Source organism: Aricia agestis, chromosome 17, assembly GCF_905147365.1.
Source record: "Aricia agestis chromosome 17, ilAriAges1.1, whole genome shotgun sequence".
Lineage (NCBI taxonomy): Eukaryota > Metazoa > Arthropoda > Insecta > Lepidoptera > Lycaenidae > Aricia > Aricia agestis.
Window position 1 is genome coordinate 14113954 of NC_056422.1, and position 17126 is coordinate 14131079.

General features: G+C 37.1%; 1 protein-coding gene across 1 annotated transcript; it reads left to right on the forward strand.

Moving 5' to 3' along the window:
• The first annotated feature begins 10956 nt into the window (after positions 1 to 10956).
• LOC121735276 (calexcitin-2-like) lies at positions 10957 to 11619 on the forward strand. The gene has a single exon (XM_042126047.1). The coding sequence runs from the start codon at positions 10990 to 10992 to the stop codon at positions 11539 to 11541; it is 552 nt and encodes a 183-aa protein (XP_041981981.1). The 5' UTR covers positions 10957 to 10989; the 3' UTR covers positions 11542 to 11619.
• The last annotated feature ends 5507 nt before the right edge of the window (positions 11620 to 17126 follow it).

Consider the following 17126-nt stretch of genomic DNA (forward strand, 5'->3'; position numbering starts at 1 on the left):
GGCTGGAGCGATTTTGACGGGACTTTTTTTGGCACATAGCTGATGTAGTAAGGCATAACTTAGGCTACTTTTTAACCGACTTCCGATGTAGACCGATTTCCAAAATTATTTTGTTGTTGTATGAGATGTAGCCCGAATTTAGTAACATGATCACAAAAGTGATGATCTGATGATGCAATCCATAGGAAATCGACAGGACTCCTTAAAATTTATATGGAAACATATAGTGATTTTACGTTTTTCTGAAGGATTCTAAGCTTAAACTACTAAAAAATAAGAATTTGCGCTGAAGTACACCCTGGTTCCGAAGATGCTGTACAGAACTCTTGAATCCTTATAGATAAATGTTCGGCAATTTTGGCGTTGTTTCAGCAACTAAAAGCATATTATTATGTCAATGTGTCAATAATACTAATCTCATCATCACTATAATTATGCCATGAATCATCACATTCTTATCAAAAATCTTCTTGCCTTTGATTATATTATTGTTCCACCGTTTGTTGACTGATTTTTAGGGTTCCGTAGCCAAATGGCAAAAAACGGAACCCTTATAGATTCGTCATGTCTGTCTGTCTGTCTGTCTGTCCGTCCGTATGTCACAGCCACTTTTCTCCGAAACTATAAGAGCTATACTATTGAAACTTGGTAAGTAGATGTAATGTGAGAACCGCATTAAGATTTTGATACAAAAATGCAAAAAATATTAAAAATTTTAGGGGTCCCCATTGGTACAACTGAAAAAAAAAACTTTTCATCTAATCTATGCGTGTGGTGTGTCTATGGATAGGTCTTTAAAAATCATAATATTGAGGTTTTTAATATAATTTTTTTCTAACCTGAAAAATTGGTTTGAACTTGATCTAGCAGGTAGTTTTTTATACGTCAATATAAATGGTAAACCTTAACTTTTCTTTCATTAAATCAACTGAAATATAAAAATAAATAAAAAAAACTTCTAATTTCATAGAAATAAACCTGATAGCTGCTGCGAAACCCTTCATGGGGCCAACTCGCACTTGGCCGGTTTTTACTATTTCGGTAAGGAAGGGGAAAATTTGTTTCTTTTTAAAGCTTTTATTTAACTTGCTCTGTATGTATGTAAGTATGTATGTTACGGTGGAATTTTGGAACTCAATTTTAAGGTAGATATTTCATTTTCTTTTTTTATCGCATATTCCTGACGCGGACGAAGTCACGGGCAACAGCTAGTGTTACATAAAATATAATTATCGAGTCACAAAATATCCCAAAGCGGACATTATCATTCCTCTCTTTCTTGTCTGTTTCCAAAATCGATTATTTAGAATCGAGAATATGTACAACACTATTTGCTTCATTTGACAGAAAAATGAGAATATTGACTGTACCTCGAAACTAAGCGATGAGTGAAAGTATCGATTGTTTTATTTCCATTGCGCGCTCAATAGCGGACAAACAGAACGGGCTCTACAATTTTCTAACTAAAGCGGCAATGTATTATGAATCATGCGGTACATACGCAGTTACGTAGATTTCATGGTAAAAACTACAACCATCCACGATTAACATTAAATAATTGATTTTAAAATAAAGGACACATGATATAATAATAAAATTACTTACCGGTGAAAAGAAACGTATCCACTATTTAGACCAACGTTTCTAGTCGAATTTCCACAGCCCAATACGGCACAATTAGACATTTTTAGAATTCCGATTGACGTCCGATTCCGGTAACGGTGGAGCGCAGACTAAAGAACAGATTTTCGAAGTTTTGACATTGTACAAAGTTTGAGAACGCGATGGCACGCGAAGTACATACACATGGCAATTCTAACTATATCCATTTCTGTGGACTCTACTTATATAAAATTGAAATACATTTATAGTTATTATCAATCTTTGTTTTATTTACAGCAAAGTTTGTGCATTACAGTTTTATTTTGCTTCGATATAGAGATATCTACCTCTGTCTTAGCTTTTAATAATAAAAATATATTATTTTCCATAAAATATCATATTACAATTTTGAAATGATTGTTATAAGACGCATATTAATTAATAATATTATGAAGTGTGATTAAATTGTATGATAATTGATAAATGACGTATAAGACTAGTGAAAAGTTATGATAAAATAAATTATTATATTGAAAACTTTCTTCTTTCTGACTTCATTTTCGCTAAATATTTTTTCCGGCCTTATCTCCTCCCGTCATGTCTCCTGTATGTACCATCGATAAAATAGCTTTCTAGGCAGTTGATAGACCAACTACATTTGGTCGGATCATGTTAATTTAATGATAATTGTGATCTGTCCATAAAGTTAATATACCTAGCGGAATAGAGAAACCAAGGTCTGAGCAAGCGAGATGTCACTATCAGTAACACTGCGTGGTAAAAAGAGACGTGTGATACATGACAACAGAACTCTTTTTTTGACGTCCAGTCGGCACTTATCGGCACGTTGACAATTTAATCTCATAGAATTCATGTTCAATCATGCTTGTGTAAGTGTATACGTACACATATTTTTACACACAGATGTAAACCAATTTAGGTTTCGTTTGACAGCTCGAGATTGTTGCTCTATTCCGCTAGGTATATTAACTTTATGGATCTGTCGGCTGGGTTTGACGTAACGCGACCAAACTACGTAGATCCCCCATCTGCCTAGGAATCATTTATCTGATAATAATACCTTTTCCTTCCCTTTCCCTTCGTAATAGAAAACACAGAAACGCATCTGATTCTATCGAAAAATAAGTCTCATTTAAACTTTAAAGTAATGACTTATAGGTACGAAATCTTATAATGCTACGAAATATATTACTTTATTTACTGAAAAAAGAGGATGTGAACCATAACAGAGCAAAAATGCAACCGATTATAGAACCTTTTTTGACAATTAAAATAACAATTACACCATTCTTTTTTCGTTTCTACACCCTCTAATTGTTTTTGAATATAATTGTTACGGCCTATATAGCTTTACCCCCTAAAAAGGGGGGAGAGAGGCCGTACCGGCTTTACCACTACCAGCGCCCTGGGCGAGATTTCTACGGCGCCCCCTAACTGCCATAATCGGCCAAGTGCGAGTCGAATTCGGAGTTAGGTACTCCTTTGTGTTTGTGTGCCTTCGGCGCCCCTATTTATCCGGCGCCCTGGGCGGTCGCCCAACCGCGCCCTCCCTAAAGCCGCAACTGGTGGGGGTTTTTAATAAACCCCCCAACGAGTGAAAACAACACTCGATGTAATGGACCGAAAGTGCTGCAGGGTTTTATACATTACTGCCTCGTTTACGTAACAACGATTACCGGATAAAATTGCGGTGGAAATATCGCGAGTTTTAATCGCTATGGGGAAGTGCAGGAACTGTAGGCAACGCACATCAAGTAAAATTGCGCCAAAATCTTGTTTATCGCACGGGATACGTACATTTTTGCCGGTATAAAAAGTCCTTTGTCCTTTCTAAATAAGGTATCTTTATACCTTTATGCAAAATTCAGCGGTTTGGGCTTGGAGAGGTAACAGATAGACAGACAGATAACCTTAATTATTATGACTGTATATTACACATACATAATAACAAATGCGAAATTATTCTTTTAAAAACTTCTTAATCGCAATCATGATAATCGTAGTTGGTGCGGACCACAGTTAATAACGAATTTTCACAAAATAATCAAAATACTAAAATGAAAGCACTCTAGACTTTGCTCAAGATTACGGCAACTTTCGACATAAGAGACTCAGTCAATTCATTTCGTATTCTACAAAACGCCGCGTAAACTCCAGCTAAGCAGTTCCACAAAGTAACAGCTTAGACGTGGGGATATGAGAATGTTTTTGAATCGCGAAAGCTGCAGCAAGAAGGTAAATACAGCATTGTGAGGTCTCGCGGTTACGGCGGCCGTTTCCATTGCATTGTCGTAAAGAAAATAGTTGCAAGTCGTACGTCTTTAAATTATTTTGAAGTAAAAACTTAGTCCTTTAGCGTTGCGCAGTTTCTCGGGACAATCGACGTTAGAATTGACCTGACTGGAAATTCATAAGACTTATTAGAGAGTAGACCTCCGGGTAATGTACAGTCGCTATTTATTAATCTGTACTTCGGGCTCCGGCAGCGTAGGAAATAAAGTAAATAATAATTATATCTTTTTATGCTGCGATAAAAATCAATACCTGCACGGCTGATCCCATGGGCGTACCCAGGTTGAGGTTTTGTGAAATAGCAGCTGTTGTGCCGTGCCGTGCCATATCCTGCCGTGCCGTGTCGTGCTGTGCTGTGCCGTGACGTGCAGTGTGATAATGCATACAGTCGCCATAGGTCTTGGATTAGCCGTACGGAGGTCTACGCGGCCGTGTGTGGTATTAAAAATAATACCGTCTACTGTCTGCACTGGAAACGGCATACTGACTGTAGTGGAAATATTACAAAGTATTTACAATGTATATAAAATATACTTACTTAGTCATAGTCAGTGGCGGGGCAAGACCTAAATTTGATGTAGGCAAGACATATTTTGCGAGGCCTCCTGATGGATAACGCAAGGAGACGGATTTTGTTGAGAAAGAATATTTTTTTGATTAATATACCTACATACTCAAACTTTTATTTATATTTTTAAGCTATTCTAGGGGAATTGTGCTTAAAGATGACATAGTCAGATAAGATGACACACTAGCAATATTCGTTGAAATAATAATTGTGCTTTCTGAGAACATGTGACGTTATGGGGCACCTCAGTGTGCCGATACGCCGATAGTAACCCAATTTAGTATGCCGGACAGGGACCGTACTTTACAAAGCAATAAAGGTTTTCCTAATTTTGTCATAAACTATGAACGCAGCTAGCCCAGAACAACTAACAAGACATGGAATTTACTGGGATCTACTTGAAAAACTAAGTTATTTTGCACTAATGTCTCATCCAGTAGGACTATCCCAACAAATATCAAATATGAGGCGTTGTGGTTTTGTAGAGTAACAATATCTGTGTGGGGCTTCCCGAGTCCTTACCACACCACACCCAATACCACACCGATTATGTTATAATGCCGAGTGAACACGATTTGCATTCGATTGTATGTGTAATATTGTCATGGTTTGGGAGGTGGACCATAACCAGTACCGGTGCAGAAAGCCAAGACAAGCGGCAAGCGATTAATTAACGTAAACATGTCGTAAACACCAACGCCAACGCCACAAAATGTATGGGAATAGCTATGACCACACTGTGCACTTTCATCTTCAATTTTTGTCATCTTTCATATTTCAGTCATTTCATATTGGCGCATTCAATAATTGAATGCGTCAAAGAACGCAACGCCAATATTGTCATTTTTGATGTTTCGGATACGGTCTGAGGGCAGGCGTCGCGGGCATGCCTCACGTTCGCTGTTGACTGCGCTATAACGCATGCCCTTGACGAACAGAAAAAGGCACGGATGAGAAGCGATGACTTATGTCAAATCGCATACATTTTGTTAGCGTTTACGATAATCGCTTGCCACTTAATGTCTACTAGGGCTGTGCAGTTTTTATTTTCTATGAGTGTGGGCCATTTTATTTCCGCCGCCCCATGTACGGAATCTGTCGTCCCCGTTAGGACGCTGCCGTGTAGCTCTATTTATTATTTCAGCTGTGTATTGGTATATTATATTTAAATATACCAATACACAGCTGATCCTATTAAGATACAATACAATACATACAATTAAAGAAACATCGGTTTTATAATACATAATACCTAATACCTATACTAATCAATAGGTTAAGTATCAGGGACGTCTTTCCCTTAGGTGCAATGTGTGCGGTGCACACGGGCGCCGCGGTCCTAGGGGTGCCGAGCGCCGCTCGCACTCGGAGCGCGCCCGTAGCTCGCCGGCCGCCACGGCCCACGCTTTATTGACCAACGTAAAAAGAACTCCAGTTTGCAAACATTTTTGTGTAATATCCGAAGCTCTTCTTATATTTGTAGAATTACAGCAAAGCAAGGCGCGCCATGAGCGACTCGGCTTTTGCAATACAAATATTATAATCTTTCTTTTTCAACGTGAAATGAACCTTAAAACACATAAATGAAGATTATATTATATTTTGGTGTAATAGTGAGTGTCCTATCGCTCGTTTTTTTCAAAACAGGTACTTAGTGGGAGGATTCGGATTTAGATACAAAAAAATACAGTGTTCTAATTTAGAAAACAACTCACCCTTAAGCGGCCGGACAAACTGTACTTTTACCTTGTACCTATTTCATTTTGACCGCGCGTGCGCTTTTTAGAGGGCGCTAGGGTAATGTTTGCACACGGGCGCCACATGGGCTAGAGACGGCCCTGTTAAGTATAAACCTATACAGCGTGTATTAAAAATATATAAATAAAGTGATAATACTTTAAGGTGTGTGTGTCCCTTATGTAAAGTTCATTGTGAAAGTAGCAGCGCTGATAGAGCAATTTTTTTGCAATTTGTATGGGAAAGAGCCCCAGCGTGATGGATTTTCCCATACAAAAGTAAAAAAATACTCTTTCAACGCTGCTACTTTGACAGCGAACTCTATATACCTACCTACACAATATAACCTATACCTACTACCTAAGTAGTATCAGTTTTGTTACACCTTGTATAATTATTATTTCTCTTGTATACGACTGCTAAAGTAATTTTGCAACAAAATGGTTAAATAAACTCTTTTATAATAAGGTAATATTCCATAACTTTGGCAATACATTCACAAACGGTCAAAGTCACGTTCCCCGGGCCACAACAAAAAACCCGCGTCATTTGCGTTCCGGAGATAAAACAACACAAACACACATTAATGGCGGCTCTATCGCCCGCAAAAACCGAACATATTGCCCACATCACACCAAATTGGTTATTGTTTGTTGTTCGTAGGGGTGTGCCCGTGCGATCTATTGTAGATATCGAAACAATTTTTAGAACGTTACAAAAGTAGAGTTCCTAGGATGAAACTGAATTGGGATTTTGAAAAAAAAAAGTATTGATTTTTTTTATGTATTTTAAAACTTTATTATTAATTATATTGATTTTTAATGCAAAAAAACTTGAAAAAAATTTTTTTTTAATTAATTATAAACAATTAAAAATTGATAAAATTCAAATAAAAATCACGTGACTGTAAACGCGCCATGATTGGTCGCCATACTTGTGACGTCATAATGTTAAAGCAATTTCATGATAGTACAGTGTTTATGGCTATTATCTTTGACTTGATAAAAATATCTCAAATTTATTAGTGAAAAACGATTTGAAAAGTTTATTTCGACTAACTATGTGTGATAAAGGATTTATAAAAGCAAAATCGGATAATATTCCTGATGTTGATATATTTATGATCACTAATTTTTTTAAAAATGACGTTCGGTTTAATTCTGCTGAAGTTCGAGGTGCTAAGGCATCAAGGTAAGTCTGTTAAAAAATACAATTCTAAATGAAAATAAGTATTTATTCTCTATTAAATATAATTAATAATTATTTCATTAATTGTAGAGCATCACGTGAGAGTTACGGTGATAAAGCTATAGGTTATGTTCAACTTAATCGTAAGAATGGTATTTGTGTTTTAAAAGGACGTGTGTGTCCAGAACACCGAGTTCGGAGTAAAGCTTACTCAGTTTCTCTAACTATCAATGAAAAATTAAGAAAAGTTATAATATTATGTAATAATATTATTAAGTAATATTATTATGAATACTTACATCGAAATGATCTTCACAACAAAAAAAAATTGATTTTGTTTTTGAATAATCTCGGTGCACTGCTTGAAACCATTTCTTTCGACGTTTTTCGTCTTGTGGAACATTTAAAAACATTTTTTCAGGAGTTGTTTTTGTAGTATTTGTACATAATGGTACAAAACAAGAGCGATAACTTTTGAGTTTTGACATTTTTGATTATTTAACAATGCCAACAGAATTTACTAGATAAAAACTCAAAACACTGTACTAATTATTATATCTCTGTATGCTACAATGAGCAAAAACTAACATTGTGACGTCACACGCGCTCGGGTTTATTCGGGAGCTGTCGGCGGATCTTCGGTACTGAATTTAAAATTTAATTTTTATTTTGAAATAACTTTTTAATTATTGCAAAAAAAAAAAATAGTTTTGTTATAAAACTTATATATGATCTTTCCATTTATCACAAAAAAAAATAATTCAAAAACCCAATTGCTTCAGTGTTGAATTTATATTTTTTTATTAGAGTAGGCCACATTATTTTCGCCGCCCCATGCATAATCTGTAGCGCCTCTATGGACGCTGCCGCCACCTTAGGACGCTGCCGCCCCTAGGCCGTGGCCTAGATAACGGCCCATTTATATATCCGGGGCTAAATTGGTTACACGTTATCTAGAAATTGTAGCAGCACAGATGTTATAGGTATTAGTTTTATAGGTATTAGTTGCCACCAAAAAAAATATAATTTTTAGAAGTTGCTCTATGGTTGATCATTTTTAACCGACTTCCAAAAAACGAGGAGGTTATATGTTCGGCTGTGGTTTTTTTTATGATTTCATGAATTTGAAACTTTTGGAACTGGCACCGACTTCAAAATGATAAAGATTGAGTACAGAAATAGTTGAGGTTTAGCCGAATTCGGAAAAAGGCACTATTAGATAGGAAAAATTATTTAATACTTTTAGTTCATATTATAAGGATGCTATTATTGTTTTTACCTTGGAAGTCGGTTTAAATTTTTTGTTAAAAATAATAACCTGTACAATAATAACAGCTAAAATTTGTTTATTGTGCTGGGATCGAGGTAGACCTACATTTTTTTAAGGATGAAGACCATCCTGGTATGTCCTTTCCCGGGACAATGTATTTCCATACCTTTCATAAAAATTGGTGATAACATGAAGAGGCAAAAATTAGACGCACTATCGCATAGTTTTCTTATGTGGTTAAAATCATTGAATTGCAGTACATCCCTATCTCAACTGTTAAACCGGTAGACTTTTTATTACTTCATATCTCAGGGATAAAGGGTGGCTACAAATTAAATCCAATGTAATAAAAGTCATCAATTACATAATTTTTGGGTGTTCTGACTGTTATTACATTTTTGATTGGCCAAATTCTTTGGTTTGGTAAAATGTATGCAGTAATTTTTTCGGGATAAAAAATATCCTATGTCTTTTCCCAGGCCTATCCAGACATATCGCTTGAGCGGTTCTGGCGTGAAGAGGTAACAGACAGACAGACTTACACACTTTCACAATTATAATAATATTAGGAATTATGGATTTACTCGTGAAAGTCTACTTCAGTTTAATATTTTGCTAGTCGGTAATTTATGATTTATAATAATTATTGCACATTAGCTTCAAAGCCTCCGTTGTAACTGAACAGCAGCCAGTGTTGCCAGACATATTTCATGCACAATAATTCGGCATACTTGGTAAATCCATGTTCATGTTACACAATTTTTCAGCCAAACACAGCACTTGAAGTAATTTTCAAGCGTTTTCATTCCATTGTAGAGTGCGGTCTGTATTCTGTAGAACAATGGTGGTGATGGTTTTACATGCGTTCGCCGCGGGCCAGACCATAGACATACTGATACTGGATACAGCTGTTGGATTGGATAACTATTTTATTTGTTTGGATTTATGTGTAATTATTTTTACCGAATTAAAAAAAAAGTGGAAATATTGAACGTGTGAATTCTTAAGGTCTAGCGTTAGTTGTCTGTTTTTTAACCCTCGTTTTTCTCATTTATGTTATATAGAAAATGTAATATTTAATACAGGTTTAACTTAAACTCAGATCTGTACAAGTGGGCCTAAGTAAATTATTTCCTGTTTGCGGCTCCATCCATGTAAATACCATAAATGAAAAAAAATCATTTTTCATTATTTCTGCCCGCTAAGTTTTACTTTAGTCTTTCCCTGGAATAGCTGAGTCTATCTTCTATATCTGCGTCACAGATATGCCAAAGTGGAATGAAGGGGGATGAGGGGGGATCATGACGTATTACATCAGGCGGAGGTCCGACAGGGGAGGTATATTAGAGTCGATGATTTAAAAATACCCCGCGGGCGCGAGCTGGGCCGCGAGTAAAACCCTTATGTCGAAAAGACACAAAAAATCCACAAAATAGAAGAAGCCAAGTCTTCCGTTCCCAAAATTTAAAGCCAAATTGTAAGGATTTTTGTTTCGGTAAAGATAAGATTTCAAGAACATTGAGTAAGTAGGTTGGCTTAGGTGAAACTTCCAAATCGACTAGAAAACCACACAGGTACATGAGATTAGTTTGATTCTTTGGACAAAAGTTATGATTATGAGTAATTATGCCCAGCTATTAAAACTGAGTTTCTTTCATTATTGCATATAGCAATCTACACTAAAAAGTATCTAAAAAAATTTATGATTCAGAGTTATCTCCTATTATTATACTAACTGTGTTTCTGTCACTAAATATTATTGAATTATAAACTGCAATGTGCAAAAAACCTTGCAACGAGGCTCATGATTTTTCCTTCTCAAAACAACATTAAGTAATTATAAAATTTGTTATGTTAATGACGAAGACAAACACAGCTATCTCATATACTTAGTGGTGATTATTTAATTACGTGCTTACACAGACAAGGACTGTACGTTTACTGAGTAAATAGTAACATACATACATCATCATCAACATGTATACTGTTCTACAGGATAGCTTAATACCTTAATCCAGCTAATGCCTAACTTCTAGTATACTGAAATCCGTTTTTTAGTTTTTGCATGAAAGAATCTATCCATCCATTCTCATAATAGTTTTAGTGGGATTAAATAATTATATTATTGTGGATTAAAACATCAGCAAGCCTATTCCAAAAACACCCAAAAACAGCGCACTTTATTCCTAGTATTAACTAATCACTATGCAGGCATGCTATCTCTTAGATAACGTATCTGATGCAGTCATCACGCTCGTATAAAAGAAAACACCACAACCGGTAGGCCATTCAGAAAACAGACGCATACAAGATGGTTTCCGACTTCAGAAAGAAGAAGCTCATGTACGCTTTCTCGTCGTTCTTCGACGAGAACAACAGTGGAACCATCGACAAGAAGGACTTCCAACTGGCCGCTGAGCAGATCGCGAAGATGCGCGGATGGGCTTCCGGCAGCGCGCAGCAGAAGGAGCTGGAATCTTCCCTCATGAAGATCTGGGATTCGCTCCAATCCCACGCCGATAAGGACAAAGACGGCCAGATCTCCGCCGACGAGTGGCTATCCATGTGGGAGGACTACGCCAAGAACCCATCGGCTCCATTGGAGTGGCAGAAGCTGTACTGCAAGCTGATCTTTGACCTCCAGGACGCTAGCAACGACGGGTCTATCGATGCTACGGAGTTCTCGACGGTCTGCGAGTCCTTCGGCATCAAAAAGGATGAGGCGGTAACGTCCTTCGCCAAGATGGCCAAGGGCAAGTCCAACATCTCCTGGGCTGAGTTCCAGCAGCTATGGCAGGAGTACTTCGTGTCGGAGGACCCCAGCGCCCCCGGTAACCACATCTTCGGAAAGTCTACCTTCTAGTCTGTGATCTGCTTGGGTAAAGTATTTGCCTGATTGTGATATTATGTATTTAATTTTTGGATGTTAGTTCTATTTATGAATAAAAATTTAAAATTTACTCTCAGTTTATTTTATATGTGTGGCTTTATTTTATTTTAGTATTGTAAGTTAAATAAAATGTTTACCGCGCTAATAGGTAATATTATATGTAATAACTTGCCAATTTTTTTCTTCGTACATCTCTTGCCTTCTCTTCTTGTTTGAACGAAGTTGACAAAAACTTGTCGAAGTTGACAAGTTTTTGTCAACTTCGTCATCATAATATTGTTATGATGATGAAGTTGACAAAATTTCATATCAAAATCCTTCATAAGTGCAGTAATCTATCTAAAAGAGAGTCAACATAGTTAATAGCTCTACAAATTAGAGTTAGAAAAGCAAGTCGGTGTCTCTTGTAATACATATACACGTACCTACTACGGTGGAGCCGAAAAAACGTGCTTTTTAGTAATTTTTAAAAGTAAAAAGTCTGTACCGAAATTTAAAATCTCCCATCGGCGAACAAACAGATCGATAAGTATTTATGTGGTCATAAACATCATTTTATTGTCACTGGCTAGAGGACGCGGCAGTAAAACGCAGAGGCGCATCGCCCCATTATCTGCACGCCGTAAAAAATTACATAAAGGCCTCCGCATACCGGGAGGCCGGTCTGTGCAGCTAGTAGCTAGAATTCAGCAGCCCAAAGTGGGCGATAACGCCCCCTTGTGGGCACTGAAGGCCTATTGGGCGAACTCCTGAGCTAGATTCTGCATCGCGCTAACAAAGTTTTCTAAATGGGACGGTATATACGACAACTGAGTGTTTAGTCGTAATGCAGTCGCAAGCGCTACAAACCATAAAGTTAATATATATTAACTTTATGCTACAAACGGAGATGCGTCAAATTCCATTATACATTTTTCATCTAACTTCACTATCGAATCTAGCCCATGCATTTTGATTAAGGACTCAGATCACAACTTCCCACCGCTCATATGTGTGTGCACGTGTCGGCCTGCCATCAGTCCGAATGGCCTCCTCGTTTATAATAGGGCCATTATCTGTACGCCGTAAAAATCCATAATAGGTACTCGACTATTTGCCAAATGAGCGCCCTACAGGGGCAGCCTTCTAGAGCTCGTCTGAGGGGTGACATTAGAGACCCTTATCACATTAGTTCGGGATATGGAACAGATCGGACAGATATTAATTAAAAGATATTGTTGGAGGTTCCATTCTGTTTCCTGAGCTTTTTAAAGTCTGCAAAATGATGAAGCAGTAAGAATTTATGGAATAGATAAGAAGTATATTTTAAATACTAAATATTTTTTATTGTATATGTGCCATGAAAATTCGATTTGATTAATTATATCTTGTTGCAAATAATGACTATTGCGCACGCATTGTGCAGGTCTAAGTCCATCTCTTAATTTGAATCCAGCTACTGTTTATATTTTAAAATAATCTTTCTATTGTAATAATTGGATTCCACTTTATTAAATTTCTTACAACTAAGACCCGCAACATTGCGACTCGAACGCCACATCCAATGTGCCAGTTTTGGGCGGGCGGCGACCATGACGGATGGGCGGCATCAGTCAGCGCACCCGGCGACCGCCCACGGCACCACGCCGGGACAAACTTTTATACTTAGGGCCGGCTTCACCACTTCCCGATAAAGTGCCGGATAGGCTATCCACAACTTTTTGACAGATTCTCCCGATTCTCCATACTCTATCTGTCAAGTTAAGTTGTGGATAGCCTATCCGGCACTTATCAGGGAGTGGTGAAACAGGCCCTTATAGTTTTATCTGGTTTTATAGTCAGTACGAAGTCACAAAAAAAAATATTTTTAATGCCAAAATTTTTTGCAATGCACAGTCAACAGCGAACGTGAGGCATGCCCGCGATGCTTGCCCTCTGACCATATCCAAAACTTTCGCTTTGTTATTAATTTTGTTTTTTTGTTCTGGAATTTCTTATGACCAAATAAGCCGCACATATTCCAGCGTGTTCTCGTCGCACATATTACAAGAAGCTGACAGACACTGCAACTGAACAAAATGACAATGTTGGCCAAAACGAAAGTTGAATGAAAGAAGATGACGAAAATTGAAGACGAAAGTGCACAGTGTGGACATAGCTATATTGCTCTACATGCGACTTTATTCTGTTACTTCCTTTGGATTTTACAGCGTGCGTCATCCTTATAATGATAAATCAATAACAAAGATCCAATCTTATATTTTTAGGTTTTATAATATCATTTTATAGGTAATGTTTGTAGATAGTACGTTTGACGCAATTCTATTAATATTTTGTACACAAAAACAAATAATTACTGATAAAAGATCATATCAGTAGGACGGCTGATTTCTAAAGAAAATAGGCAATGTGTCATCAATGCACCAATCATATTATCCGGTTATTACAATCTGCATCATTATATTATTATCAAACTTCCCGTATTTGAAAGGCAATCCTGCGGGAACCTTTCATTTTGCTGGACTAGACAATATTTTTTATCGACGCTTTAATATCCTACTAATATTATAAAGGCGAAAGTTTGTTTGGATGTATGGATGTGTGGATGTATGGATGTTTGTTACTCTTTCACGCAAAAACTACTGAACGGATTTTAATGCAACTTTACAATAATATAGCTTATACATTAGAATAACACATAGGCTACAATTTTTATCGACTTTCAAAATGGGGGAGGTGTTATGTTCGTTTTCTTATATTCAACGATTACTCCGCCGTTTGTTAACCGATTTTCAAAATTTTTCTTTTGGTATATAGGGTATCATCCCAATTTGGTATTATATTCACAAAAGTGGTGATCTGATGAAGGATCCATAATTAATCGAGGGAACTCCTCAAAACTTATAGGGAAACATGTGGTGACTTCGGTTTCGTGAGAAGTATTCTAAGCATATGCTACCAACAAGTAAGATTTTGCACCGAGATATACCTGGTATACCGTGGTTCGGAAGGTGCTGAGGGAACTCCTGATTCTTTATAGATACAAGTTTGGGAGTTTCAGCGTTGTTTTAAGAACAGAAAGCATATGCTACTATGCAAATTACATTCATTATCATCATCATCATCATCATCATCATCATCATCACTACCATATTTATACCATTTCATAGTCTTTTAGATCGAGACTCAAGTTTGTTAAGCAATATTTAAAAAAATCTATACCTACCTAATATTATAAACCTGAAGAGTATGTTTGCTTGAACGCGTCAATCTCAGGAACTACAGGTCCGATTTCAAAACTTATCTTAGTGTTAGATAGATCATTTATCGAGTAAGACTATAGGCTATATTATATTATCACGCTAAGACTAATACGACCGAAGAAACTCAGGAAAATGTGGAAAAAACGGGGAAAATATTTTTATGGGAAAATGTACGGTTTCTGTAAAATTCCTAATTTACGCGGGCGAAGCCGCGCGGGACATTTAGTTCTGTATAAATTTAAGAAAGTAGTAAAGAGCGTTTGTGTACAAAGCCTATTATAAGATCAATGATTTCATAAACGATGACACATCTTGGGAGTAGGATGGCTTCTTGAAAGACTACTTCTACATTATTGTATGACTTACAATTATGTAATATGTATGTTGACATTGTATAATTTTAAGTTACAGCATTGTAAATTTTATTTTAAAAGAAGAAGATTAATTTTTTATCTCACTTTTTTTGGTAAAAAAGTGGGCCCCTGCGAGTTTCTTACGCCGGGTCTTCTCGCAGGGTTGGATCCCGAACCGGTGGTAGACACCTTAGTATCAACATTCTGAAAGCATTTTCTTAGAATCTATTCAGAAATAAATCAATTTTTATTTTATTTTATTTTATTTTGTGTCTTCAATCGTTGCCATTTGCCATAAAATCGGTCCGGTAAAAAATTTAGAGCAAAGAAACAAATCTTCCCTCGTTATAAAATTCTACGCTAACTAAATTTATGGAAACAGTAAGTACTTATAATATTTATACACGGAACCATAATTCTACCGCGAGACAACGTTTAATTTGTAAGAAACCGAAATTTTAAAGTCACTTAAGTTGTTCCCATAAATTTGCGTAATGAAAAACGTTAATAATGGGGCCAAAGGGCCGGTTAAACGGCCCCATAAATAAAGGGAAAAAGTAGAGGCCGCGGAGTGTAGAGGCCGGAGAGTGGACACTTTGTAGCGCTAATTACCGCGTGAATTATCGTCCGGTGTATGGGACAGGGGACAGGCGGCCGCGGGGACACGTCGTTAAATTAACCCCGCGTTAAGAAGTCGATGAAGAATCCGATGAGTCCGATAACGTTTACGTTTGGCCTCAATCAGCAACTGCTACTCCTCTTATTTTCTTCTGATTTCTTCGATGGGAGCCTCGACAGTTTAGCTTAACTTTGGATTCCTGAGATCATAATATCAAAGGATTTTCGTGAATCTTAGCGAGCATATATCGGCTAGGGTTGAGAATCGGACAACATCTACTTTTTATACTGATAAGTGGTGGAGAAGTGTATTTGTTGAATAATTAATTAATAATAGTAAATTATTACAACTCCAGACTGACGGCGACCATTGTTTGTGCGACGGGGTGGCGATGGACGTTGCCATGATGACATACTTATTTAGTCACTTCAATAAAATAATATGGGCGAAATCTATATTATCTATACTAATATTATAAATGCGAAAGTATCTCTGTCTGTCTGTCTGTCTCGCTTTCACGCCAAAACTACCGAACCGATTATAATGAAATTTTGTATACAGATAGTCTAAAGCCCGAGAAAGGACATAAGCTACTTTTTTACTGGAAAAAAGCGTTGTAAGGGGGTGAAAATGCGTAAATTTGTTCAAATTAAGTTAGTTCCAAAAATTCATAATAGATGGCGCCGTGCGTCTCCTACATCGCGCTAACGCTTGCCCAAAAGTCTTTCTATAAGAGGTGGTATTATCTTATATTTGTTTTGCGATTTTTTTCGATTGTTATTTCTCATTTACGTTATTTAATAAATCAGTACTTTATCTATGCAGTGACGTAACCTTAAACTAAACCTATGAATGATAATTAGTTTATGGGTAAAGTTGTGTAATTGGACGCCTCCGTGGTCTAGTGGTATAGAGCGCGGCTCTTGACTCGGAGGTCGTGGGTTCGATTCCCGCGTTGGAAACATGTTATTTCCAAGTTTGGTTAGGACAATGCAGGCTGATCACCTGATTGTCTGACAAGTAAGATGATCCATGCGTCGGATGGGCATGTAAAAAGTCGGTCCTGCGCCTGATCTCTCGCCAGTCGTGTCGGTCGTCCGTCTCACTGGGTTATGAGAGTAAAGGAATAGAGAGTGCTCTTGTGTACTGCGCACACACTTGGGCACTATAAATTACTCCTGCGTAGCTGGCCTGGTTTTAATGAAACCGGCCACCGTTACCGAAACCGGTGTGGGAGCTATTATATTGTGTAATTGGGGGGCTAAATAAGCTTAAAAATTTGGCATAAAATATCAAGTTTAATTAAAAAAATTGAAATATTATGTGCACACTGCACAGCTGTTT

What these genes read in the sequence shown, in the direction of transcription:
- LOC121735276 (XM_042126047.1), top strand. Translation starts at nt 10,990, where the DNA reads ATGGTTTCCGACTTCAGAAAGAAGAAGCTCATGTACGCTTTCTCGTCG.